This window comes from Dermacentor albipictus, chromosome 7 (genome assembly GCF_038994185.2).
Source record: "Dermacentor albipictus isolate Rhodes 1998 colony chromosome 7, USDA_Dalb.pri_finalv2, whole genome shotgun sequence".
Lineage (NCBI taxonomy): Eukaryota > Metazoa > Arthropoda > Arachnida > Ixodida > Ixodidae > Dermacentor > Dermacentor albipictus.
The window spans coordinates 93,637,578-93,663,993 of NC_091827.1; the positions used below are offsets into that span (position 1 = coordinate 93,637,578).

At 47.3% G+C, this 26,416-nt stretch overlaps 1 protein-coding gene across 1 annotated transcript; it reads left to right on the plus strand.

The window, feature by feature from the left end:
- Positions 1–8,959: 8,959 nt before the first annotated feature.
- LOC139047870 (uncharacterized) lies at positions 8,960–9,505 on the plus strand. The gene has a single exon (XM_070522020.1). It carries the CDS (start codon positions 8,960–8,962, stop codon positions 9,503–9,505), a length of 546 nt encoding a protein of 181 aa, XP_070378121.1.
- Positions 9,506–26,416: the final 16,911 nt, after the last annotated feature.

Here is a 26,416-nt window from a genome sequence, read left to right on the forward strand (position 1 = left end):
AAAGGGGCGTGTCGGAAACCTACAGCCACTTGATGTTGTCATGAGGGACTATCAAGCAAACCGTATCGCTGTACGAGGAGTTAGTACCGTCCGAGTGCAGTTTAAAGATTTTGACGGCCCATTGCGCCTGGTCATTGTCAAGCGCGAGCGCCCAAGTCTTCTCGGGCTGGATTGGTTTCCGGCACTCGGTATCAATATCACGGGAGTGCAACGCATCGATCAGCAACCTTCCTCACTTGATAGCATATTACCCGCCGTGGTTGCTCAGTGGCTATGGTGTTGGGCTGCTGAGCACGAGGTCGCGGGATCGAATCCCGGCCACGGCGGCCGCATTTCGATGGGGGCGAAATGCGAAAACACCCGTGTGCTTAGATTTAGGTGCACGTTAAAGAACCCCAGGTGGTCAAAATTTCCGGAGTCCTCCACTACGGCGTGCCTCATAATCAGAAAGTGGTTTTGGCACGTAAAACCCCAAATATTATTATTATTATTGATAGCATATTCCGGGATTTTGCCTCTGTGTTCGACGGGACGCTGGGCTGCTACAAGGGACCGCCCGTTCAGTTTGCACTTGACCATGAGGTTGTGCCTATCCGCCTGAAAGCAAGAAGGGTTCCTTTCGCACTGCGACCGAAAATCGACGCCGAACTGGACAAGCTGATAACACAAGGAATCCTAGAGCCGGTTGACCACGCTCGTTGGGAAACCCCTATTGTTACGCCACTGAAGGCAAATGGGGACGTCCGCATCTGTGCAGACTACAAGTGCACCATCAACAAAGCCTTGCAGCAGCACTCGTATCCGGTACCAGCTGTCAACCACCTGCTGGCATCCCTCTCTGGTGGAACTGTCTTTGCGAAGCTAGACTTAGCACAGGCCTACCAACAGCTCCTAGTGACTGATGAATCTACAGAGGCGCAGACCATTGTGACGCATCGGGGTGCTTTCCGCGTTCGACGATTACAGTTCGGTGTCAGCGTCGCACCTGGCATCTTTCAGAGTTTAATGGAGAACCTATTGCGCGGACTACCAGGCGTCATTCCATATTTTGATGATGTCCTCATTTCAGGTGCATCGCACCAAGAACTACTTAGTCGCCTTCGAGAGGTCCTTCAGCGGTTCCAAGATGCAGGGCTTAAGGTCAAGAAGGAGAAATGCCAGCTAGGAGTGACTCAAGTGGAACTTTTGGGTTTCCGAGTCGATGCTGAGGGAATCCACTCCACACTGGCCAAGACGCAAGCCATCCTTAATGCACCGCGGCCGTTGAACAGAGCCGAGCTGCAGGCCTTCCTGGGTCTTCTCAATTTCTATCATGCATTCCTTCCACACAAGGCCACTGTCGCTGAATCCCTGCACCGTTTGTTGGGCAAGAAGGTCCCCTGGCTGTGGGGAAACCTACAACAAACTGCGTTCGACAATGTGAAGAAGCTACTGGCATCCAACCAGGTGCTGACACACTTCGACGAGAAGAAGCCGGTGATCCTTGCATGCGATGCGTCCCCGTACGGAATAGGAGCAGTGTTGAGTCACAGAATGCCGGATGACACTGAAGCACCAATCGCTTTTTATTCAAGAACCTTGTCCTCTATGGAGCGTAATTACGCCCAGATTGATAAGGAGGCACTCGCTGTGGTTGCCGGAGTAAAGAAGTTCCATGACTACGTATTCGGCCGCCAATTTGAGATCCATACAGACCACAAGCCGCTCCTGGGGCTCTTCACATCAGACCGGCAAACGCCACAGATGCTTTCACCACGAATGTTGCGTTGGTTCATTTTTCTTAATGGGTACCACCATACTCTCCACCACCGACCAGGAAAACAGTTAGGCCACGCAGATGGTCTCAGCAGACTGCCTCAAGCGGACCAGTGCCAGGATGACCCTTCGCCAGCAGAGGTCGTCATGCTTCTGGACGTACCTCCAGAATCTCCAGTCCATGCAGACGATGTAGCTAAGTACTCCGCCAAGGATGCTATCCTCTCCCGTGTCCTCAACTGGGTGTGGAAGGGGTGGCCAAGGTGCGCTCCGAGTTCCGAGTTCACACCTTTCATGTCCAGGCAACATGAACTGTCCGCCCACAAGGGATGCTTACTGTGGGGTGACCGTGTGGTGATTCCACAGAAGTTGCGTTCCCGGGTCCTCGAAGCCCTGCATGTCGGACACCATGGCATCGTCAGAATGAAAGCGCTTGCCCGCAGTTATGTACGGTGGCCCGGCATGGATGCGGCCATTGAGGAATGGGTCCGGCGATGTTTTTCTTGCCAGGAAACACGGCCCGAGATGCCTCGGGCACCTGTGCACCCATGGGAGACGACCCGGACACCATGGTCACGCCTGCACATTGATTTCGCTGGTCCCTTCCAAGGACAGACCTTGATTTGATTGATTAGTAGAGTTTATTGGCGCAAGGGCCAGATGTGGCCAAAGAGCGCCAAGTCGATGATCAGTGCTTCTCAATGATATGTGAGTGTTAATTGCGAGGAGTAATAAAACACGGCTGTATAGTGGCCTAAAATATTCACTAAAATGTGCAAAACATGCATGTGGTGCGATGAAGAAGTAAAAGGACCTAAAATTTATTCGCTCTAAAGTGCATAAAATAAGAACATCTACATATTAAAAATGACAGTGATTGATCGTTTCTCTGATGACAATAGATGTTCCACGAGATAGGGATGATCAGTAAAATATGTAGAATCTGTAGCACTAGTGCCTCAGCAAGGCCTTGAAAGCAAGGGCTGGGAGACACGTGCTCTAAATAATGGTTTCGTTGCAGCTACGACCTCCAGGTGGAGGCCGTGCTACAAGTAGCCTGGCCAAATCACTTGTAAGGTGTCCGTTTCAGTTAAAAAGTTTAATACTGATTGAAAAGTAAAAAGGGGTTCATTGCTGAGAAAGAATGCTGGGTGTAACGGTGTGTGTTGGAGATAAGCAGAGGGAAAGCGCTTTTTTCTTTCTGCCTCTATTTCTGTGCATTGTATAAGAACATGGATAACTGTAAGCCTCTTGCCACATTTGGTACATGTCGGAGGTTCGCTTCCCGTCAAAAGGTAGGAGTGAGTGGCGTAAGTATGTCCTATTCTTAACCTACAAAGAAGCACTTCCTTATGTCTTGCTGTTCTTTCAGATATCCAGTTGCCTAATTTTGGTTTGATAACGTGTAGCTTATTCTCTACTGCATTATCCCATTGGTCCTGCCAGTGCTTCCTCAGTTTGTGGCGTAAGAATGGCTTAAGTTCTGTAGCTGCGATGGGTTTATTCACATCCGTTTCATTAAAGACGACTGACGTTGCACTTTAATAATATAATAATAATAATAATATTTGGGGTTTTACGTGCCAAAACCACTTTCTGATTATGAGGCACGCCGTAGTGGAGGACTCCGGAAATTTTGACCACCTGGGGTTCTTTAACGTGCACCTAAATCTAAGCACACGGGTGTTTTCGCATTTCGCCCCCATCGAAATGCGGCCGCCGTGGCCGGGATTCGATCCCGCGACCTCGTGCTCAGCAGCCTACGTTGCACTTTCGTCAGCAGCTACATTACCTTTTATACCCCTATGGCCAGGCACCCAACATATGACTATGTTTTGGTTGTATGTTAAGCCTAAGCATAGTTCTGTGTATAGATTATTAAAAATAGGGTTTTTATGTTTTCGAAAACTCATTAAGGCCCTTATTACGCTTAATGAGTCTGTGAAAATGATGGCCTTATTGAGATTTGTTTGTCTGATATGTTTTACAGCAGAGAGTATCGCGTACGCCTCAGCCGTGAAAATACTTGTGTTGGGATTTAGAGAATCCGAGGTGGAAAAACATGGCCCAAGAGCTGCATACGCGACACCAGCAGATGATCTGGAAGCATCTGTATAATATTCCGCACAGCAGTACTTCGCTTGGAGTTCGAGGAAGTGTGACTGTATGTGTGCCTCTGGTGCATGTTATGTTATTTCGACAAAAGAGATATCGCATTGCATGGTCTGCCATTCCCAAGGAGGTGGAAGGCGAGTGGGAGGCATAAAGATATTTTCCGGGATATGGATGTCTGTTTCTTTTGCCATTGCTTCCAAGCGTAGGCTCAAAGGAGTTCTAATACGTGGGCGGTTAGTGTAAAGTCTGGAAGCTGACAGGTCGCTAACTATGAAATGACATGGATGCTCGGTGTCTGATTTTACCTTGGTGTAGTATGCAAAACTTAGGAATGTTCTGCGTTGGTGTAAGGACCATTCGTTGGCTTCAACGTACAGACTTTCAACAGGGCTAGTTCTAAAGGCGCCTGTTGCCAGTCGTATACCGAGGTTGTGGATTGGGTCGAGAATCTTTAGCGCACTCTCAGTTGCCGAATGGTACACCACGGCTCCGTAGTCGAGGCGTGATTGTACGAGACTCTTATACAGGGTAAGCAGACACTTCCTGTCACTGCCCCAGGTTGTTCGAGAGAGCAGCTTGAGGAGGTTCATGGTCTTGAGGCACTTTTCTTTAAGATATTTTAGGTGGGGGATGAAGTTAAGCTTTGTGTCCAGGATAACACCTAAGAATTTGTGTTCAGGGCTGAAAGTTAGTCTTTCTCCATTAAGGTTAATATCGGGTTGTGGTAGTACACCTCTCTTGTTTGAAAACAGGACACATGTGCTCTTTTGCGGGTTCAATTTGAAACCATTCTCTTCCGCCCACCTTGAGAATCTATTCAAGCCAAGTTGTAGCTGCCGCTCGCAAATGCTAAGATTGCATGACCTGAACCCTATCTGTACATCGTCCACATAGACGGAATAGAAGAGTGTGCGAGGTAATACGGTGTGGAGGGAATTCATTTTAACAATAAATAACGTGCAGCTCAGTACTCCACCCTGCGGTACACCTGTCTCCTGTATGAATGGTCGAGATTGCACGTTGCCAACTCTAACACGAAATGTCCTGTCAGAGAGATAACTTTCAACTATTCTCAGCAAGTTGCCGCGAATGCCCATTGAATAAAGATCCCGAAGGATCCCGAAGCGCCACGTAGTATCATAAGCCTTCTCCATGTCGAGAAATACTGATAATACAAGCTGTTTGTGGATAAAGGCATCCCTGATATACATTTCCATGCGAACAAGCTGATCTGTCGTCGATCTGCCTTCTCTGAAACCACATTGATATGGGTCTAATTTCTTGTTTATTTCTAGGTAGTGAACCAGGCGACTGTTTACCATCTTTTCAAAAACTTTGCATAAGCAGCTCGTCAATGCAATAGGCCTATAACTATTTGGCAAAGAAGGGTCCTTGCCCTGTTTCAAAATAGGAATTATGATGGCCTCTTTCCAGGCAGAGGGAATGTGGCCGGAAGACCATATAGAATTGTAGAGACAAAGAAGGGTTTTTTGTGATTCAGACGGCAGGTGTTTTAGCATTTCATATAGGATGCGATCAGAACCTGGGGCAGATTTGTTGGAGCTGTTTAGGGCTGCCTGAAGCTCTGCCATGCAAAAAGGTCTATTGTATGCCTCGCATTTTGTACTTTTCCGTTCTAATGGTTCTCCTTCTATTTGCCTTTTGTATCTTTGGAATGTTTCAGAGTAGTGCGACGAGCTGGATATATGTTCGAAATGTGCGCCAAGAAAGTTCGCCTGATCTTCCATGCTGTCGCCTTGAGTATTCACTAAAGGCAGAGAGTAAGACTGTCGGCCCTTTATTCTATTCACTCTATTCCAAACCTTTGTTTCGTCAGTGTAAGAGTTAATGCCCGATATATACTTTCTCCAACTCTCTCTTCTAGCTTTTCGCCGCGTTCTTCTACCCTGGGATTTGACCTGCTTGAAATTGACTAGATTTTCTGCTGTCGGAGAGTCCCGAAGTAAACCCCATGCCTTGTTCTGCTTTTTACGCGCTTTTCGACACTCATCATTCCACCACGGAAGACGGCGTTTTGTGGACAATCCACTTGTTACAGCGATACACTTGGTGGAGGTGTCCAGGAGAAAAACTGTAAAATATTTAACCGCAGCATCTATGCTTAAAGCACTCATGTCTTCCCAGGATAGAGAAGCAAGTTTTTTGAACTTTTCCCAGTCAGCTGAGTCAGTTTTCCAGCGAGGTAATTGTGGGGGACGTTCATCAGACCTTGGTGTGCATAGAGCTACAGGGAAATGATCACTCCCGTATGGGTTTTTAATAACTTTCCATTTAAAGTAAGGTAGAAGAGTTGGAGATGCAATGCTAAGATCTATTGAGGAGTATGTTTTGTTTGCCAGATTGTAGTACGTGGGCTCCTTCCCATTCAAAAGACATGCACCTGAAGAAAACAGGAACTGTTCAATCAGGCGACCTCTCGCGTCGCAGCGCGAGTCGCCCCATAGGTTGCTGTGTGCATTTAAATCTCCAAGCACAAGATATGGTTCGGGTAACTGATCTATTAATGTTTGAAATTCTTGTTTGTGAAGCTGAAAATGTGGCGGTATGTATAAAGAGCAAATAGATATCAGTTTATTTAAAAGTACAGCACGAACGGCCACTGCCTCAAGGGGTGTTAGTAGCCGTAGGTGTTGACAGGCTATAGATTTGTCAGCTATGATGGCTACGCCGCCGGATGATGCGAGGGCATCATCGCGATCCTTCCGAAAAATAACATACTGACGTAGGAAGTTTTTATGATTGGATTTCAAGTGAGTCTCTTGGACACACAGCACTTTTGGAGTTAGTTCTTTAAGGATTTCTTGGATATCATCGAGGTTGCAAAGCAGGCCTCTGATATTCCACTGAATAATCAGTGTATCCATATTAAAATAAATGTTGTGCTATGTGTCAAAGAGGACTTGATTTAGCTTACAGCGCCCTTTTGAGGCCCTGTAATTGGAGTTTTGTCTTTCCTGGAGCGGTCGACAATGTCGCGCCGCTCCTTAGGCGTCAACTGCGCCTTCTGACTGGGTGTTGTGTCCATGGCCTCTTGAGAGGCACTGGACACGCGCTCTTGCGAGCGGTGTGTTTTACGCGAAGGCCTTGTCTCTAAAGACAAGGCCTTGGAGCCCACCGTCCTGGTGGTTGGTGGGTTTGTCTTGACCTCGGAGCTGGGCTGACTGGTGCCAGCACCAGCAGAGGCCTCCACAGTGGACAAATTCGGGAGAGGTAGGGCAGCCTTCGCTGCTCCCACCGTGGGGGCGGGTGGCGTTGCCGCACGCTCGCTATGCGTGGCGCTGGCGTCCGCCAAGTGCCGTTGTGGTACTGCCCCCCGACGTACCACTTCGGCGAAAGATGTGCTCTGAGCAAATGTTGGTGAGATGCGTTGTCGTGCTTCTCTGAAAGTTATGTTTTCTTTTACCTTTATCGTAATTATTTCTTTTTCTTTTTTCCAGACAGCGCATGATCGAGAATATGCGGGGTGGCCACCGTTGCAATTGCTACAACGGGGCTCATCCTTACAGTCATCTGCAGAGTGATCATTGATACCGCATTTTGCACATGTTAGCCGCCCTCGGCAGCTCTGGGAAGCGTGGCCAAACCTCTGGCATTTAAAACAGCGTCGCGGGTTGGGGATGTAGGGTCGTACTCTGATTTTTATATATCCAGTTTCTATGGTCTCTGGTAACGTGCTAGAGCCAAAGGTAACTATCAGGTGTTTAGTTGGCAGCTCCTTATTGTCCCGTCTGATCTTTATTCTTTGTACGTTTATTACATTTTCATCCTTCCATCCTTCCAGGAGTTCCTCTTCGGTCAAATCCATCAAGTCAATGTCAGAAATTACGCCTTTGGCCGTATTCATGGTTCGGTGTGCTGTTACACTGACGGGGATGTCTCCAAGTTGTACAAGGTTTGTTAGCTTGTCATGTTGTGCTTTGTCTTTCAGTTCAAGTAATAGGTCCCCACTGGCCAGCTTGGTGATTTTATAGCCGCCTCCAATGGTCTCTGTGAGATACTTCGCCACAATGAATGGTGAAATCGTTCTTGCCTTCTTGTCAGGTTTGTCACTGTGTACAACGTGAAATTTCGGGAATGTCTGAGTGGGTTTTAGAGAAAACTGAAATGTAACATCGGTGCGCCCCTTTTTTGAGGGACGATCGGTTGAAAAAGGGTTGGAAGTTCCCATGAATTATGTTGAATATTCAGCGATAATGCCAGTCACCCACCACCGAGCCCAACAAGGGGACAAGGCAAGGTATGTGGTGAAACATGCCCTACCATGCCAACTGTACATCGTCGCTATAACCACATATGTTATAACCAAGGTAGGTCATACCACACCAGGTTAACCCTCGCCGCCAGGAATGTTGGAAGTTATCAGAAAAAAAAAGAAGACAGGAAAGACTAAAAGGGAGAGGGAAAGACGAAGATGTGCGAAGAGAGAGATAGGAAAAGGCGACTGCCGATTTCCCCCGGGTGGGTCAGTCCGGGGGTGCCGTCTACGTGAAGCCGAGGCCAAAGGGGTGTGTTGCCGCCGCCGAGGGGCCGTAAAGGTCCAAACACCCGGCATTGGCTCAACCCCCAGGATCCCCTTTTCCCCGGACACGGCTAAGCCGCGCACGGCTACACGCGGGAGGGTCCAACCCTCGTGTGCTCGGGTCCGTGGTGTCGCAACAAAGGACAGACCTTCTTGATTGTGGTGGACTCTTATTCCAAATGGCTGGAGGTCATACTAATGTCGTCAATGACATCGAGTGCTGTAATCACTATCTTACAAAGATTGTTCGCAACTCATGGCCTGCCAGATACCCTTGTTTCAGACAACGGCCCGCAATTCACATCCACAGAATTTCGAGGGTTCCTGGATGCCAACCTCATCCGCCAAGTGACATCTGCACCGTTCCATCCATCCACGAACGGGCAGGCCGAAAGCATGGTACGGACCACCAAAGAGGCATTAGCTCGAATAATCCGAGGAAGCTGGGCAAAGCGCTTGGTAGACTTCACTCTACAGCAGCATGTAACTCCGCACACAGTCACGGGGCGTGCCCCGTGCGAGTTGTTGATGGGCCGCCGACTGTCTACCATGCTGGATCGGCTGCATCCAGACCGGGCCCCTGACAAGTCCTCCCGGTTGGCAGAAGTTCTGCCGACACCACGCATATTCCAGCCCGACGACCCTGTATTTGCACGTAACTACGGCCAGGGCCCACCATGGGTATCTGCTGTGATTTCCAGAGCAACTGGCCCGATCTCTTATGAGGTTGCTCTTCCGGATGGTCGTGTGTGTCGCCGGCACGTGGACCAGCTTCGTCGGCGGAGCAGCATTCCCATGAGGTTAGCCGAAACTGTACCTGAAGGACAGCCTGAGGTTCAGCCTTCGTCAAGCCCTTCACCTGGCGGAATGAGCAGCAGCAAGACACCAGATCCCAGTGAAACCGAGGAGCACCCGACAGCCATGCTACCTCCCGAGGCGCAACCAACAGTCATGCTTCCTTCGGACGACATAGCAGCACCTCAGCCAGCACCAACAGAGCAAAGTGTAGAATTGCCGGGCCCACGCCGTTCGCAGCGTTCCCGGAAGACACCACAACATCTTCGGGACTTTGTACTGGCATTGGCTGACTGTTGAGTACCAACTAAGGGGGAAGGAGTGTTGTGTACTGATTCTGGCCGCTGAGTTCAGCGGATGACGTATCTGCATCAGTTAACCCTGTGTTGAAGAGCGCCCTCTCCCGGCCTCAAGAATGTATATATTGTAGCAGTTATCAAGTTCCCACTGTTCTGTGTTTGTTTCGTGACGGCAATAAAAGGTTATTGCCGATACGCCTTGTCGCGATGGTGCCTCGCGATACGACCCACGCAGCAACATAACAAAATACAATTAAAAATAGCTGGTTATGTATAAAAGGCTATGAAGTTACGATGATAACCTAATTAGACGTTTTGCCTAAACTGAAAGAACATCGGCATAAATAAGTCGTCGATGCAATTTTGGTAAATCAGCTATATTTTTCCTTAGCCGTCTCCCTTACGGACTGCTTGGCAAAAAATAAGCGTTGTAAATAATAAAATTTTGTTCAATATCGCCGCCCCCGCGTTTTCTTTTTTTTTTGGCCGCTGGCAACACTGGGATGAAGTCAAGCCAAGTCAAGAGTACGAAATGGAGACAGGAGCCGAGACGGATGGATGCGGACAGCTAAGTTCCATTTCTATTTTTATTTCTAATTGCAGCGGCGGCAAATCTAAATGGAGATAGGGCCAGCATAGTAACGCAGGTTGCAGAGAATTGGAGCACTGCGAAGCCAGGAGAACACTTACCAAAGTAGGGCGATAAAGTAGGTCGTGGCCAACACATAACAGTTAGGACTAAAGGTTTAATAGTTAGGGCTAAAAGTGTGTGTGTGTGTGTGTGTGTGTGTGGTTTTTTGTCCTTTTTTCTTTTTCTTTTTTTCCCCTGGTTATTGGTTTGGTTACTTTACTAGCTCTCTTTATTCTTCTAGAGATTCCCAGTGGTCTTTATTATAGTTAATTTTTTTTCCTACCTTTTACACTGTTCAATAACAGTAGGACAAGAGAATTCATGGGGCGGCCGGCTATAAAAGCCAAGGAGGAAGGTGGGGACCTCGTCCAGTGTGAGAGGTGTGAACGACGGTGTTACTTGGATGAAACGACATTCAAAACCGTGGCGGAGGCGAAAGGGAACGGCTTCGTGTGCAGGCTGTGTAAGGTGATTGAGAATTTGGAGAAGCAGCTAAAGAGTGAAATGGCGAGGACAAAGGAGGAACTCGAGAAAGAAAAAACGAAACGCGCAGAGTTTGAGGAAAGGGTCGAGAGGGGGTGGGCCTCAAGAATGGAGGCTGTAGAACGGAAATGGAGTGAGGAGCGAGAAAAGGCAGCAATTGGAAAAACAATTGAAAGACATGAGAGCGAGAGAAGCGGAGAGGGAGGCACAGCAGGAACTGAAGGAAAAGGAAGCAGGAGGATCACCCAGTGGAGCAGAATTGGGGGCGGTCACGTTAACATGGGGACCGCGGGAGACACAGGTACGTACATAGGGATGAGACGACAGGAGGCAGAGAAGGCGAGGAGGCAGGGAAGACCCAGCCGACAGAGACAGGAGGGAGGCAAGATTTGCTTGAAGACAGAAAGGTCTGGGTCGTTGGAAGCTCCAACGTATCGCGAATGCAAACAGCACTCCTCAGAACAGTGCAGTATGACAGACGAGTGAAGGTCGAATGCATGCCGGGGGCTCGATTCGAAGCTGTGGCGGAGAGAGCCAAAAGCAAACTGAATGAAAACAGAGAGGGAAGAAACCTGGTAATTTTGCACGCTGGGGTGAATGACGTCCTGCAGAATAGGGGGCGAATGCTGGGCAGGCAGATTCAAGAGGGAGTGGCGAAATTAAGAGCGACCTCTGAGGCGGCGCACATTGCCCTGTGTACTGTCCCAGAGGTCAGGGGACAGGGCCCTTTCATTGAAGAGCAGGTAGTGGCGGCAAATGTAGTGATTAGGGAGTTGGGGCGAGACCTCAAGTTGGATGTGGTGGAGGTGAACAGAATGATTGGGGGGAAAAATTTCCCCCCTTTCGGCCCGGATGGCATTCACTACATTACACCAGCGGGATGGCAGGTAGGAACGAGGGTGGGTCGTAGGGCTCAGGCTTTTTTGCAGGCGCGCAGGGCGACCCTGCAAGCCAAAACGTAAAAGATGGACAGGGGAGGGGGGCAGGACAGGAGCACGGAGGAGGAAGAGGAAGAAGAAGGCTGTAAATGTGGGGTTCATCAACATGCAGGGGGAAGAAATCGCATTATTAAGTGGGACGAAATAGAAGAACAGTTACAAACGGAAAATTTTCAGGTATATGGAGTTGCCGAAACCCATTTAAGAGATGAGGAAGAGCCACCATTCATTGTGGGATACACCTGGGTTGGGTGCAACAGAAAAAGGAAAGAACGCAGAGGAGGAGGCCTTGGGGCGCTAGTGAAGGGACAGGACTGGAAAAGGGTAAGGGAGAGCTCCAGTGAGCACATGTGGCTCAAGGGCACCGTAGGGAATGTTGAGACAATCCTGGGAGTTGTGTATCTGAAAACGGGGAATGAGTCGAAAGAGGAGAATGCAAAACATTTCAAATGTATGGCCAAGGACATCAGGGAGTTAGCTATGAAACGGGAGATAATCATCCTAGGGGACATGAATGCACATTTGGAATACTTTGACGGGGCAACAGATGCAACAGGGCAGATGTTAGTAGATTTTTGTGAGGCTCATGATTTTGTGATAGTTAATACTGAAATTAAATGCGATAGGAAAATAACAAGGGAAAGAAATAACACCCACTCGACAATCGACTACTGCCTAATGTCCCACAAGCTGTATGAACAGTTGGGATGTATGGAAATTGATGAGGAAGGTACAAAAACCTTGGGAGTGATCACAAACGAATCAAAATCAGTTTTGGAAGGACAGTGCCACTGGTAGAAACTCAAGAAAGGAAAGGTATGAGCAAATTGAATGACAGGCAGCTGCAAGAAGTGGCGAAAAACATTGAAAGCATGGTATCCAAGCAACCACAAAGGGCATAGACATACGACGAGTTAATAGGTATTTTTAAACGAGAGCTAGAGAAGGGACAGATTAGGAAACTAGGAAGTAAGCAGGGAAAATATAAACCGAAAAGCTGGTGGGATCGAGAAGCTAAGGAGGTCATAGAGCAACACAAAGATGCGTACAGAAAACACAGAGCAGCGAAGAAAACGGGAGCCACACCAGAAGAGGTGGAGACAAAATGGGAGGATTACCTTGCAATGAAAAGAGAAGTATTGGCATTAATTCAAGCCAAGGTAGCAAAAGTTGGGGTACAGTGGATGTTAGAGATACGAAAAAAAAAACAGAAATGCCTCTAAGAAATTTTGGGAACACATTAGGCAACAGAGTAAGAAGACAGAGGTGGTTCAGCACTCACTGACTACACCAGAAGGAACAAAGGTAGAGGGAGAGGAAGCTCAGGAATATATTAGGTTAACAATAGAGGCAGCATTTGCAGAGCGAGTGGGTAGCGAAATGGAGAACAATGACAACAGCAGGACAGAATTAGAGGAGTACAGAAGGATGACAAGTAAGGAATGGGACAGAATTGAACACAAGGTCTCTGTGGGAACAGCGACAGGACCTAACGGCATACCTATGAAATTGATAAGCATATTAGGCCAGAAAAGTAAATTAAAATTACGACAACTTATTGAACAAATAGTAGTAGGGGGAGATGTTCCACAGGACTAGAAATCAAGCAGAATGATATTAGTTTACAAAGGTAAGGGAAGCAAGGACAGCATTAAATCCTACAGGCCAATAACTATCACATCAGTCATATACAGAGTAGCAATGCAGATGGTGAAGGAGAGAATGGAGGAATGGGCAGAACGTGAAGACATCTTGGAAGAACTGCAGAATGGATTTAGAGGGAACAGAAGGCTAGATGATAATTTATTTGGTATAACACAGTGCATAGAGATAGCGACAGCCAGGCAGAAACCTCTATGGACAGCCTTTTTAGACGTTAGAGGAGCTTATGATAATGTAAACTGAGAAAAGTTATGGAGCCAGTTGAGAGAATATGGTCTAGAGAGAAAGATGATTGAGTTCCTACAACAAGTTTATACAGATAATGAGGTAGAGATAACATGGGAGGGGGAAACTACAAAGCCAGCTAAAATAAGAAGGGGTCTCAGGCAGGGCTGTCCATTGTCACCTCTGCTTTTTATGATCTACATGAGCCAAATGGAAAAGAGACTAGAACAGAGCACAATAGGAACCGACATTAGCTATATGCTGGAAGGGCAGAAGGTAGCTCAAGTACTAGCCGGACTGATGTATGCAGATGATATTGTACTGCTTGCTGACACCCGAGTAGGGCTACAGGAACTAATGAGCATACGTGGAGAGGAGGGAGAAAAATTGGGACTGCAATTCAGTAGAGAGAAGTCTGGGATAATAGTATACAATGAAGAAAGGGGGGAACCATTGGAAATACAAAGCACTAAGATTGATCATGTTGAAAAAACAAGTATTTGGGCATATGGCTAAACGAGGGCAAAAAGTACTTGGAAGAACAGGAAAAAACTATGATTGAAAAAGAGAAAAGGAACTCGGCTGTAATGAAACACAAGGCACTCTGGAACTATAATAGGTACGAGGTGGTTAGGGGCGTATGGAAAGGGGTTAGGGTACCTGGCCTCATATTCGGAAATTCAGTACTGTGCATGAAATCGGAAGTTGACGCATGCATGGAAACGAGACAGAGAAGTGTAGGCAGGTTGGCCTTAGGAGCACTAAGGCCAACCTAGGAGCACTAGAGAGGCAATGAGTAAACTAAAGTTTGAACAGAGACTCCCAGCACTGGAGGAAAAAAGGTGGGCAGGAAAAGTGTACAAATATCTGTACATGAAAAGTTTGAACACAAAGTGGACACTCAGAACGAGGAAGCTGAGGAATAGATACCTACAGCCGAGGGAGGGGGTCCAACGTGGTTCCAGTGTGGGAAAGGAGCTGAAGGAGACGGAAAGAAAATGTGGGAAGAAAGAATGCTCGGAAAGCCATCGCTATCAATGTATAGGTCACAAAAACAGGAGATTAACCCCTGTTTACGGGGGTTAATGGCAATGCTACAATTAACCCCCGTATGCAGAGATGCAACTTAAGTCGAAGCACATGCTTGACTTGATTTAGATGACGCCTGGCGTTAACGTGCCCAGAGACGCTCACTGCGTTTCCTTCGGCGCGTTCCCGATAGGCGTCACTCGGATCAAGTCAAGCACGTGCTTCGACTTAAGTTGCATCTCTGCATACGGGGGTAAGAGAGAGCTCTTATTTGATAACTCGCAGGGCAGCTTACTATTATTCGAGGCTAGGACGGGGGTTTCGAGAACGAAAACATACAGGGCTAAATTTGAAGACGTGGACCTTCGGTGCACAGCTTGCGGAGCCGAAATGGAGACCACTGAGCATATAGTGCTGAGATGCACAGCCCTTCGCCCGACCCTGGCAGAGGGGACAGTGGCAGATATGGAAGGGGCATTAGGTTTTCCTGGGGAACGAGGGCAAATAGACGAGAAAAGAGTGGAAGTAACGAAGGGGAGGCTAGAGGATTGTTGGAGGAAATCAAGGGATAGATAATACCATAAATCGGGGACATAATGTTTCCTCTACTGTTTTAGATAGTTATCTTGGGGGGGAGGAGGGGAGTAAAAATTAGGTTGAGAAAAAGAGGATATAAAGAAAGGAAAACAAAGAATAATAATAAAATAGGAGGGGGAGCAAAAGGCTAGGTGGCGCCAGCCGCCGCCCGTTACAAAGGGTATAGCCGCCAGCCATCAATCCATCCATCCATCCATCCAAGCCCGAGCCTCCCATTTTGGCGGGGCGCTCAATCAAAAAGATGGCGCAGTGCGATGCGGTCGCTGATGAAGTCATGACAGCAAAAAATGACCTCGAGCCAGATGTGAATGCCGGTGAGTGCTGTCCAGCCTTCTGAAAACCGTGGTGTTGTTTGTTGTGCTCGTGATGGAGGAAAGTAGAGAACGACAGTTTCGCCGGGAGCGAAAACGGCGCGTTGATGCGTGTGTTCATTTCCTAGGAGACGTTCACAATGACTTCGCAGCGCCGGCGTGCAGCGCCTCACATGCAACGGAGCCCACACAGGCGCTGTCTTTCGTGTCCGGCGCGGATGACTGCGGTCACGTGGGGAATCAGCGTGAAATGAATTTGGATGATAGGGAGATAGGGAGATAGCGCAATCTCCTGAGTTGAGTCCAGAGCTAGCACGTTTTGTTCATGACGATGTGCAAGTGGTGTGTCAGCATGGCGTAGTGGACACTGAGTTAGTGAGTGACCTAGTCAGCGGTTCTTTATCTGATGGCGACGTGGACTCGTCCCCTTCGACCATTTTGTTGCAACACGAACAACGCCAACTCCAAAGCAGTGATGCACAAATCACGCAGGACTCTGAATCTGATAGTGGCGAGAGCAATGTTTTTGCCGCAGGACTGCAGCAAACACTTCTTGGCTGTGAGCACTTGCCTGCCGAGCTTAGTCTTAGCTTTAACATTGATGGTCTGCCACTAGCCAAGAGTTCGAGAGACCAATTTTGGATCATCCTCGGCTGCATCCGAAATTTTTAAGATCGAGAACCATTTGTTGTCATTGTTTTTTTTTTCGGCAAAACCAAACCGCAAGATGCAAATGAGTTCTTGCAGTGCTTTGTTGAGGACGCCAAAGAACTGCTGGCGGAAGGCCTTTCTGTTCATGATGCATCAGTTCCTGTGAAGCTACATAGTATAATTTGTGATGCACCTGCTAAAGCCTTTGTCCTTTATATCAGGAGCCACACAGGATATTTCAGCTGCACAAAATGCACCGTCAAGGGAATGTATAGAGCAGGAAGAGTTTGTTTCCCGACTTTTGCTAACGCCCTCTGTACTGATAACAGTTTTCGCAACCAGAGTCAGGAGCAACACCACACAGGCCGCAGTATTTTGGAGGAACTCCCAATAGATATGATAAAGGATGTGCCTTTGGACTACATGCACCTTGTCTACTTAGGTGTCATGCAAAAACTCCTTGTTCTGTGGATTCGCGGGCCGAAAGAAGTGAGACTTGGCTCTAAAGTTCGAAGTGAAATCTCTGAGAGGAACATTAAACTTGCAAAGTTCATTCCTGATGATGATGATGATGATATGTAGTGTTTATTGGCGCAAGGGCCAAGTGTGGCCAAAGAGCGCCAAGGCAGTGTTGATAAGTTCGCAATGTAATTATGAGTTCTATGGGGTTAATGTAAAGTGGCTGTATAGGGGCCTTAAAAATAGTCGCTCTAGAGTGCGTAAAATCTATATGTAATATGATTATGTCGATGACAAATGACGTGTTCTATGTGTAATAAAATCCATCGTGAAAGAGTGATGCAATACAGAAAATATATTAGATGCTGAAATTACCTGGAGCACCACTGCCTCGCCAGAGCCCTTGAAACACAAGGGCCTAGAGGCATGTGCTATATGAAACAGATATCACAGCGGCATCCTCTAAACAGAGGAGACGCTACGAGTGTGTGGGCTAATAACATGTAATACGACATCTTTCAGGAAGCCCAGGACTGCGCTGGAGTCAAACAGCGGTTCTGGGCCTAGTAACATAACTGGATGAAGGGGGATGTGCTGGCGGTATGCTAAAGGAAAATGTTTCTTTCTTTCAGATTGGGCTTTCCGACACTCCAGGAGGACGTGGAGGACGGTCAGCCTCTCCCCGCGTCTACCGCAGGTTGGAGGATCATTTTCAGTGAGTAAATACTTATGCGTGCCAAATGTGTGTCCTATTCTGAGACGACAGAATAGGACATCTGTTCGGCGTGATTTTGTTACGGAAGGCCAGAATCCTAACTGCGGCTTTATTACGTGGAGCTTATTATTTGTTTCCGCGTCCCACAGGCGTTGCCAGTGGTTGCGTAGTTTCCTCAGTAGAAAGGGCTTCATATCTGTGACAGGAACTGCAGTGGTGGGATTAGCAGAATGCCATGCAACTGACGTGGCCATCTGGTCCGCCAGAACATTACCTTCGATGGCCCTATGACCTGGCACCCAGCATATAATCACATGCTGGTTAGATACATAAGCTTTACATAAGACGGAATAGAGCTCAATTATAACGGGATTTTTGTGCTTACAGAACGATATCAAAGCCTTCACAACACTTAGGGAGTCCGTATATACAACTGATTTTTTGAGTTTTGATTTCCTTATATGCTTCGCGGTCGACAATATTGCGTAGGCCTCAGCCGTGAAGATACTAGTTTCCGGATGCAGTACGTCGGATTCCGAGTAGGATGGACCGACGGCTGCATAGGACACCCCGTCGTGTGACTTCGATGCGTCTGTGTAGAACTCCGTGCAGGAGTGTTTGTGTTGGAGTTCCCGGAAATGTATTTGGATTTCAATATCTGAAGCGTGCTTTGTAACTTGAACGAAAGATGCGTCGCATTGTATCAGCTGCCACTCCCAAGGAGGTAGCAGCTTGGCTGGATGCATTAGTGAAGAAACATGCGTTTCTTCACTAAGCTCCCTCACACGCAGCGAGAAAGGCTGTCTTACGGAGGGACGATTGCGAAATAGTGTAGCGTATGTCATCTCGTTAACGGTATTATAACACGGATGTTGAGGATTAGAGTTGACTTTCAAAAAATATGTTTGGCTGATGTATGTTCTCTGGATATGAAGTGACCACTCATTCGATTCTGCATATAAACTTTATATGGGACTCGTTCTGAAAGCGCCAGTGGCCAGATGGATTCCTAGATGGTGGACCGGATCTAGCATCTTTAGCGCGCTCGGGGCTGCAGAATGATAGATCACGGCACCATAGCCTAGTCGTGATCGAATTAGGCTCTTATAGATATTCATTAGACACTTCCTGTCACTACCCCACGTAGTCTGGGATAGAAGTTTCGTTAGATTCATTGTTTTCAGACATTTTTGTTTAAGGTGTTTAATGTGGGGGACGAAAGTGAGTCTATAGTCAAGTATGACACCTAGAAATTTGTGTTCCTTGTTTACAGGTATCTGCTGTCCACAGTTCTAAGCAAGGATCCAGGACCAGGCCTCTCTTTCTTGTAAACAGAACACAAGAACTCTTGTGAGGATTCATTTTAAATCCATTCTTCTCTGCCCACTGTGACACCTTGTTCAAACCATGCTGTACCTGTCTCTCGCAGACTGTGAGGTTGCAGGATTTAAAACCTATTTGTATGCCGTCTACGTAGACGGAATAGAAAATAGCTGGTGGTAAGGATGCACGAAGCGTGTTCATCTTTACGACAAAGAGCATGCAGCTGAGTACGCCACCCTGGGGTACCCCAGTTTCCTGTATAAATGTACGCGACAGTGCAGGACCTATTTTCACTCGAAATATACGGTTCTCTAGGTAGCTCTCTATAGTATTTAACATATTCCCGCGGATACCTAGCGCGGAAAGATCACGCAAGATTCCGTACCGCCAGGCTGTGTCGTACGCTTTTTCCATATCCAGAAATACAGATAAGAAAGATTGCTTGTGCACGAAGGCATCGCGAATGCTCGCTTCGATCCGCACAAGATGGTCGATTGTAGATCGCCCTTCACGAAAGCCACATTGAAATGGGTCAAGCATTTTACTGGACTCGAGGAGATGCACGAGACCGCGATTGATCATTTTTTCAAATACCTTACAAAGGCAACTTGTCAGGGCTATCGGGCGGTAACTTGCCACTGAGGAAGGATCTTTGCCTTGTTTCAAAACCGGGATCACAATGGCTTCTTTCCATGCAGTCGGGAAGTATCCCGCAGCCAAAATCGTGTTGAAAATTGTGACTAGTGTAACTTGGGTGTCTTTATGTAAGTTTTTGATCATTTCATACATGATTCTGTCAGATCCCGGGGCAGAGCTCTTGCATGCGCTCAAGGCAGCTCTCAACTCGGCAATGCTAAAAGGACAATTGTATGGTTCATTCTGTTGACATTTTCTCATGAGTGGCTTACATCTTCTATTTGTTTATATTTCAGAAAGGATTGCGAGTAATGGTTGGCACTTGACACGCTCTCAAAGTGCTCCCCAAGTGAGTCCGCCTGATCTTGTAGGCTATCGCCTTCTGTGTTTACCAAAGGGAGTGCATGTGCTTGTCGCCCTCTTATCCTATTGACCCTGTTCCAGGTTTTCGCCTCATCTCTGAACGAGTTAATACTTGATAGAAACTTCTGCCAACTTTCTCGTCTGGCCTGTCGGCGGGTTCGCCTGCCTTCGGATTTTACTTTTTTAAAGTTGACTAGATTTTCTGCAATGGGAGAAGCGCGTAGCAAGCCCACGCCCTGTTCTGTTTTTTACGAGCGATCCTACAATCGTCGTTCCACCATGGGACACGCCGTTTGCAGGCCAAGCCTTTTACTTCTGATATGCATTTATATGCGACATCTATTATGAATGCTGTAAAAAACTCGACTGCAGCGTCAATTCCTAACGAAGACAGGTCAGCCCATGAGATACTAGTTAGAGATCGAAATTTCTCCCAATCAGCTGTCTCAATCTTGCACCTAGGAGCGTATGGTGGATATTCGTTTTCTTTATATGATCTTAGCAGTATAGGGAAGTGGTCGCTACCGTAAGGGTTGTCGGTAACTTCCCATTCAAGTTCAGGCAGTACAGACGGGGATACTATACTAAGATCTATTGACGAAAAGGATCGGTTTGCAAGAGAGCATTATGTGGGCTCTTTCTTATTGAGAAGGCACGCTCCAGAAGAGAAAAGGAACTGTTCAACAAGGCGACCTCGCGCATCTATACGAGTCGCCCCACAGGGAGCTGTGCGCATTGAAATCGCCAAGAACAGCATAAGGTTCTGGCAATTGATCGAGCAAGGAGTGAAATTCATGTTTGTTCAGTTGGTAATGCGGGGGTATGTAAAGGGAGCAAATGGTGATGAGTTTGTTTAGTAGGACAACTCGAACCGCCACTGCTTCAAGGGGCGTTTGTAGCTGTAAAGGTTGACATGCAATACTTCTTTGAGTAAGAATCGCAACACCACCCGACGATGCGACGGCATCATCGCGATCTTTGCGAAACGTAAGATACGTACGGAGAAAGTTTGTGTGTTTAGATTTTAAGTGTGTTTCCTGTAAACACAGCATTTTTGGATTATGTTTGTGGATGAGTTCTTGCAAATCATCAAGGTTTCTAAGGAGACCTCTGATGTTCCATTGGATGATTTGTGTATCCATGTTTAAGGTGAATTGGTGCTGTGTTTACGGAGACGGAGTGGATACCTTATATTACAGAGCCCTTTCGAGGCCCTGTAATAGGTGTTTTGTTCTTTCTGAAGCGTTCGAGCGATTCTCGACGCTCCTTAGGCGTTTGCTACGCCTTGGGGACAGGTGTAGTGTCCATTGCCTCGTGTGAGGCGCCGGACAAGCGCTCTTGCGAGCGAGAGGTTTTCAGAGGGGGTCCCGCCTTGGAGGGCAAGACCCCTGCGCCCACCAGCCCGGAGGTCGATGAGGCTCCCTGAGGGATTGGGCTGCGCTGGCCGTTGCCAGCGCTGGAAGGGGGCTCGGAGGTTGGGGCAACCTCGGCTGCACCCACCTTTGAGGTGGGTGGTCCCTTCTCTTCGGTTGACGGAGCAGCACTAGCTGCAACCGCCGCGGGGGCAGATGGCGTAACTGCCGACTCACTGCCTGTGGGTCGGACAACCGCCGGAGGCCGTTGTGACGCTGCCCCCTTACGCGCCACATCGGCAAAGCTGCTCTTAGACAGGTATGGATGGATGTGTGTTGTTTAGTGGCGCAAAGGCCAGGTATGGCCAAAGAGCGCCATGACTGATAATGTTGTGTTAAGCGCTGATTTGTGAGTGGCGACGGTGGAATGTAACATGGCTGTAAAGTGGCCTAAAATCAATCAGTGACATGGAAGCGTAAAATAGGATATAGCATAAAATTATGATAGTGATACATGTAGTGGTCTCTGGATATAGTACGCGTGATAAGTGAACATGGAGCTAAAATGCGAGAATATGTAAATAGCACTAATGCCTCCGGGCGCCTTTGAGTACAAAGGCTGAGAGGCAGGTGCTTTCTTTTATTGCACCTACCGCAGCAGAAACCTCTGTTAGAGGCTGTGCTACGGATTTCCTGGGGCTATAATATGGAAACTATCTACATCTTTTAAAAATCTAAACAGGGATTCATGTTTGAAGAAAGGTTCTATGCCTACAATCATTTGAGGATGAAGTGGAATTTGTTGCCGGTGAGGTAATGGAAAATGCTTTTTCCTATTTGCATCTAATTCTCTGCATTGCATCAGGATGTGAAGCACGGCAAGTGGCTCACCACACTTATCACACATGGGTGGATCACCACCTGACAAGAGGTATGCGTGTGTACTGTATGTATGTCCTATTCTAAGTCTGCAAAGTATTACTTCCGTGTGGCGGTTCTTTGATACCGGCGGCCAGTTGCCAAGATATGGCTTGATAACATGGAGTTTATTTTCGGTTTCTTTATCCCACAACCGCTGCCAGAAAGCCCTCAGCGCTTTCCTTATGGAGGGCTTAAGGTCCATTACAGGGACAGTCATGGAAATGTCTGCAGCGTTCGCGTGGATGGATGTGGCTAGCTGGTCAGCCAACACGTTTCCTTCAATCTCGCGGTGCCCCGGCACCCAGCATACCACGATTTGCTGCTTGGAAGCATAGGTGGTTAGTAATGCTGAGTAAAGAGATACAATGATAGGGTTTTTATATTTTTTGACAGTTTTCAAAGCGTTTACAACGCTCAATGAATCTGTGTATATAATTGCCTTTGGGATATTACTTTCTTTAATGTGTTTAACGGCAGCCAATATGGCGTAGGCCTCTGCTGTAAAGATACTTGTGCTCGTGTGCAGAACACCGGTATTCGAAAAGGATGGACCGACTGCTGCGTAAGATACGCCAGAATTACACTTTGATGCGTCTGTAAAGAATTCAGGACATGAGTACTTGTGTTGTAATTCCAAGAAGTACATTCGTATATGCGCGAGAGGAGCGCGCTTTGTAACAGTTATGAAGGATGTATCACACTCTATTGGTTGCCACTGCCACGGTGGGGGCCGTATAGCAGGGGACATAAGGTGGTATTCAAGCAGGGGAACTCTTGTATCTTCAGCTAGGTCTCTGACACGCAGTGAGAAAGGCTTTGCCACTGTGGGCCGGTTGCGAAAGAGTTGACAACTGGACAGATCGTTTATGGTGTAATACGCGGGGTGCTGACTGTTTCCGTTTACTCTAAGAAAATACATGAAAGAGGAGTATGTTCTCTGCAGTTCAAGTGACCATTCATCCGATTCAACGTACAGACTTTCCACTGGGCTTGTTCTAAAGGCGCCTGTGGACAGGCGAATTCCTAAGTGGTGGACAAGGTCTAGCATCTTTAGAGCAGTTGGAGTAGCCGACTGGTAAACTATGGCTCCATAGTCTAGTCGTGTGCGTATGAGGCTTTTGTATAAGTTCATGAGACATTTTCTATCACTGCCCCAGGTTGTGCGTGAGAGAACCTTTAAGATATTCATTGTTTTCATACATTTGTTTTTAAGATACTTTATGTGCTGTATAAAAGTTAATTTCGCGTCTAAAATTATCCCTAGAAATTTATGTTCCTTGTTAACAGGCAGACGCTCATCATGCAACACAATTTCAGGATCAGGATGTAGTCCTCTTTTTCTAGAGAAAACAACACAGGTGCTTTTTTGTGGGTTCAGTCTGAACCCGTTCTCATCAGCCCATTTGGAGACCTTGTTAAGACCAAGCTGCACCTGTCGCTCACAGATTGCGAGAGAACTTGATTGAAATCCTATCTGCACATCGTCAACATATGTTGAATAAAAGATGTTATGTGGTATGTGTAGACGGAGAGAATTCATTTTTACTATAAAGAGCGTGCAGCTGAGCACCCCGCCCTGCGGCACTCCAGTCTCCTGTACGAATTTCCGTGACAAAACATTGCCCACTCGAACACGGAATGTCGGATTTGACAGATAACTTTCGATAACATTGAACATATTTCCGTGTATACCTAAGTGTGCGAGGTCTCTCAATATCCCGAACCGCCACGTAGTATCATAAGCTTTCTCCATATCAAGGAATACAGATAAGAAAAACTGCTTATGGACAAAAGCTTCACGGATACGTGCCTCGATGCGTATAAGATGGTCACTGGTAGATCGACCCTCCCGAAACCCGCACTGGTATGGATCGAGCGAATTGTTTGATTCGAGGAAGTGTAGTAGGCGACAATTAATCATTTTTTCGAAAACATTGCAGAGGCAACTTGTTAGTGCTATGGGTCTGTAGCTTGATACAGAGGAAGGATCCTTTCCTTGCTTTAGAATTGGGATTACAATAGCCTCCTTCCAAGCAGAGGGGATCTCGCCGGAAAACCATATAATGTTGTAAAGGTAAAGGAGGGTTTTTTGTGTTTCGGGGGGTAGTTGTTTCAACATCTCATATATTATGCGGTCTGAACCTGGCGCGGATGTATTACAACAGTTCAGTGCTGCCTGCAGTTCTGCTATGGAGAATGATTCGTTGTACGCCACACGTTTAGCACATTTCCGATGTAACTTTTGCTGTTCTATTCGCGTTTTGTTCTTTAGGAAGGTTTCGGAGTAGTGCGAGGAGCTCGATATGTATTCAAAATGTGCACCAAGAGAGTTGGCTTGATCTTCCAGGCTTTCTCCGTGGCTGTTTACTAAAGGTAAGGAATACGTTTGTTGCCCGTTAACTTTCTTCACTCTATTCCAGACTTTTCTCTCATCTGTGTAAGAGTTAATACTTGAGATAAACTTTGCCCAACTCTCTCGTCTTGCTTGTCGGCGCGTTTTTCTCACCTGTGATTTAACATGCTTGAAGTTTTCCAGGTTTTCTGCTGTTGGCGAATCGCGAAGCAGCGCCCATGCTTTGTTCTGGTTCCTCCGCGCTTGCCTACATGCATCGTTCCACCAGGGAACACGCCGCTTAGAACCAGTGCCGCTCGCTTGGGTAATACACTTAGAGGCGGCATCTAGTATAAAAGCTGTAAAATATGTGACAGCATCATCTGTGGCTATACCGGACATCTCAGTCCACGTCATATGAGTAAGATCTCGGTACCGTTCCCAATCGGCTGATTCAACCTTCCACCGGGGGACCTGCGGGATAAGTTGATCTTGCTCCGTCGTACTTAAGATTATGGGAAAGTGGTCACTGCCATACGGGTTATTAAGCACACTCCATTTAAAATAAGGTAAAAGTGTCGGCGATAAAATGCTAAGATCTATGGCAGAATATGACTTGTTAGCAAGGTTAAAATACGTAGGCTCCTTTGTATTTAAGAGACATGCTCCAGAAGAAAAAGCAGCTGTTCAATGACGCGGCCTCTGTAAAGAACGGCGGGTTGCACAACAAGATTGTCACCTTGCCACCCGTTTACGACAAGGGGTGCAAGACGCGCACCTCCCGCTCTCCGCCGCTGCAGCTGCGAGGCGTTCAAAGAAGCGACCTTTGCGCTGGAATCCGCCGCCTTCCTCCAGCCCGCTTCGACATTGTGACAAGACGAGTTTGGTGTGTGGACAATGATTCCCGAGTTCCTCAACGCGGCGCTGATCTGACACGCCTGAAGAAGCTACCGCGGGAACGTCTTATCTTTGCGCTCTCACGGTTCCGCATGTTGCAAAACAACGAGCGTCCCTCGAGCGGCGTCGATTTTCCGGAACGGCACCACCTTCAACGCCGTCGCTTGGGCTTCGGAATGTGTGTGCCTTTGTGTCTGTAAACTGGTCTTCAGAGCAGCTGCGAGTTGGTGGTGTGTAAACGAACAGCCGCCGCGTCGTAGGACCAGCGGATCGAGTGTATAAAAACTGTGGTTGTGCGATTGTTGGACACACTTCTCTTGAGCAGTCATGTTAGACTGGTTCACTTCTCTCATGCAGTCCTGTTGGACTAATACTATTTTCCTCAAGCAGTCATGTTAGACTGAGTTAATTTCTGTAAATAAACCCCTTTTTCCTCGTTCTCGATGAGAAGCAGTTCTTCACTTCATCAACGATCTCAGCGTAAATAAGTTGGACGACGGCATGGGCCAGCTACCTTCGAATTCATGCCGTACTCCAATCTTGGCAAAGGACCACGGACGAAGGGATTGAGCCCCCAATCCTGACAACTGGCTGACAGCGGTGAGATGGACTTTGCGACATGGTGCTGTATCTGTGGTGAGTGCTTGGTTTTTGCTTTGACTCTCTAGGCTTCATTTTGTGGTTGTTCTGTTTAGAACAGTAGGGAAGCTAGATTGTTGTGTGTTAGCTAGGTTGTGTTTTCCTAGCTAGATTTAGAGAGCAGAATCAAGGCAGTAAAGCAGCAGTCATGGAGTTAAGGACATTGCTGAGAGACGAGTTGTTGATTGTGGGTGAGGAACTGGGCCTAGATGTACGCAAGGAAATGCTCAAATCGGAATTATTGGAGCTAATTTCCAATCAGGCCAGTGAGCAAGATATTGAAATGGGATTGGAACTTCTCAAAAAGAGAGAGAAACGGGAAAAAGAAAGAGAAGAACGAGAGAGAGAGGAACGAGATAGAGAGAGAGAGGAACGCGATAAAGATCGCGAGATAACAAAAATGCAACTTGAACTTGAAAGCAAACGTTTGGAGTTGTCTCAGGGAAGTGAAGGCGCTCTGGGACGATCAAGTGAGGCAGAATCATACCGCATGGACAGGCTATTAAAGCCATTTGAGGTCGGGACCGACATAGGCTTGTTCCTATGCAATTTTGAAAGGACTTGCGAAAAGATGAACTTCGGCCCGAGTACATGGCCACAGCGGTTGCTGTCTATGTTGCCGTGTGAGGCGGCGGAAGTAATCGCCAGACTGAGTGTGCAGGATGCATATGATTATGCAAAAGTTAAGGCTAGTCTCCTGAAGAAATACCGCCTTTCAGCCGAAGCTTTTCGGCAAAGGTTTAGGAGC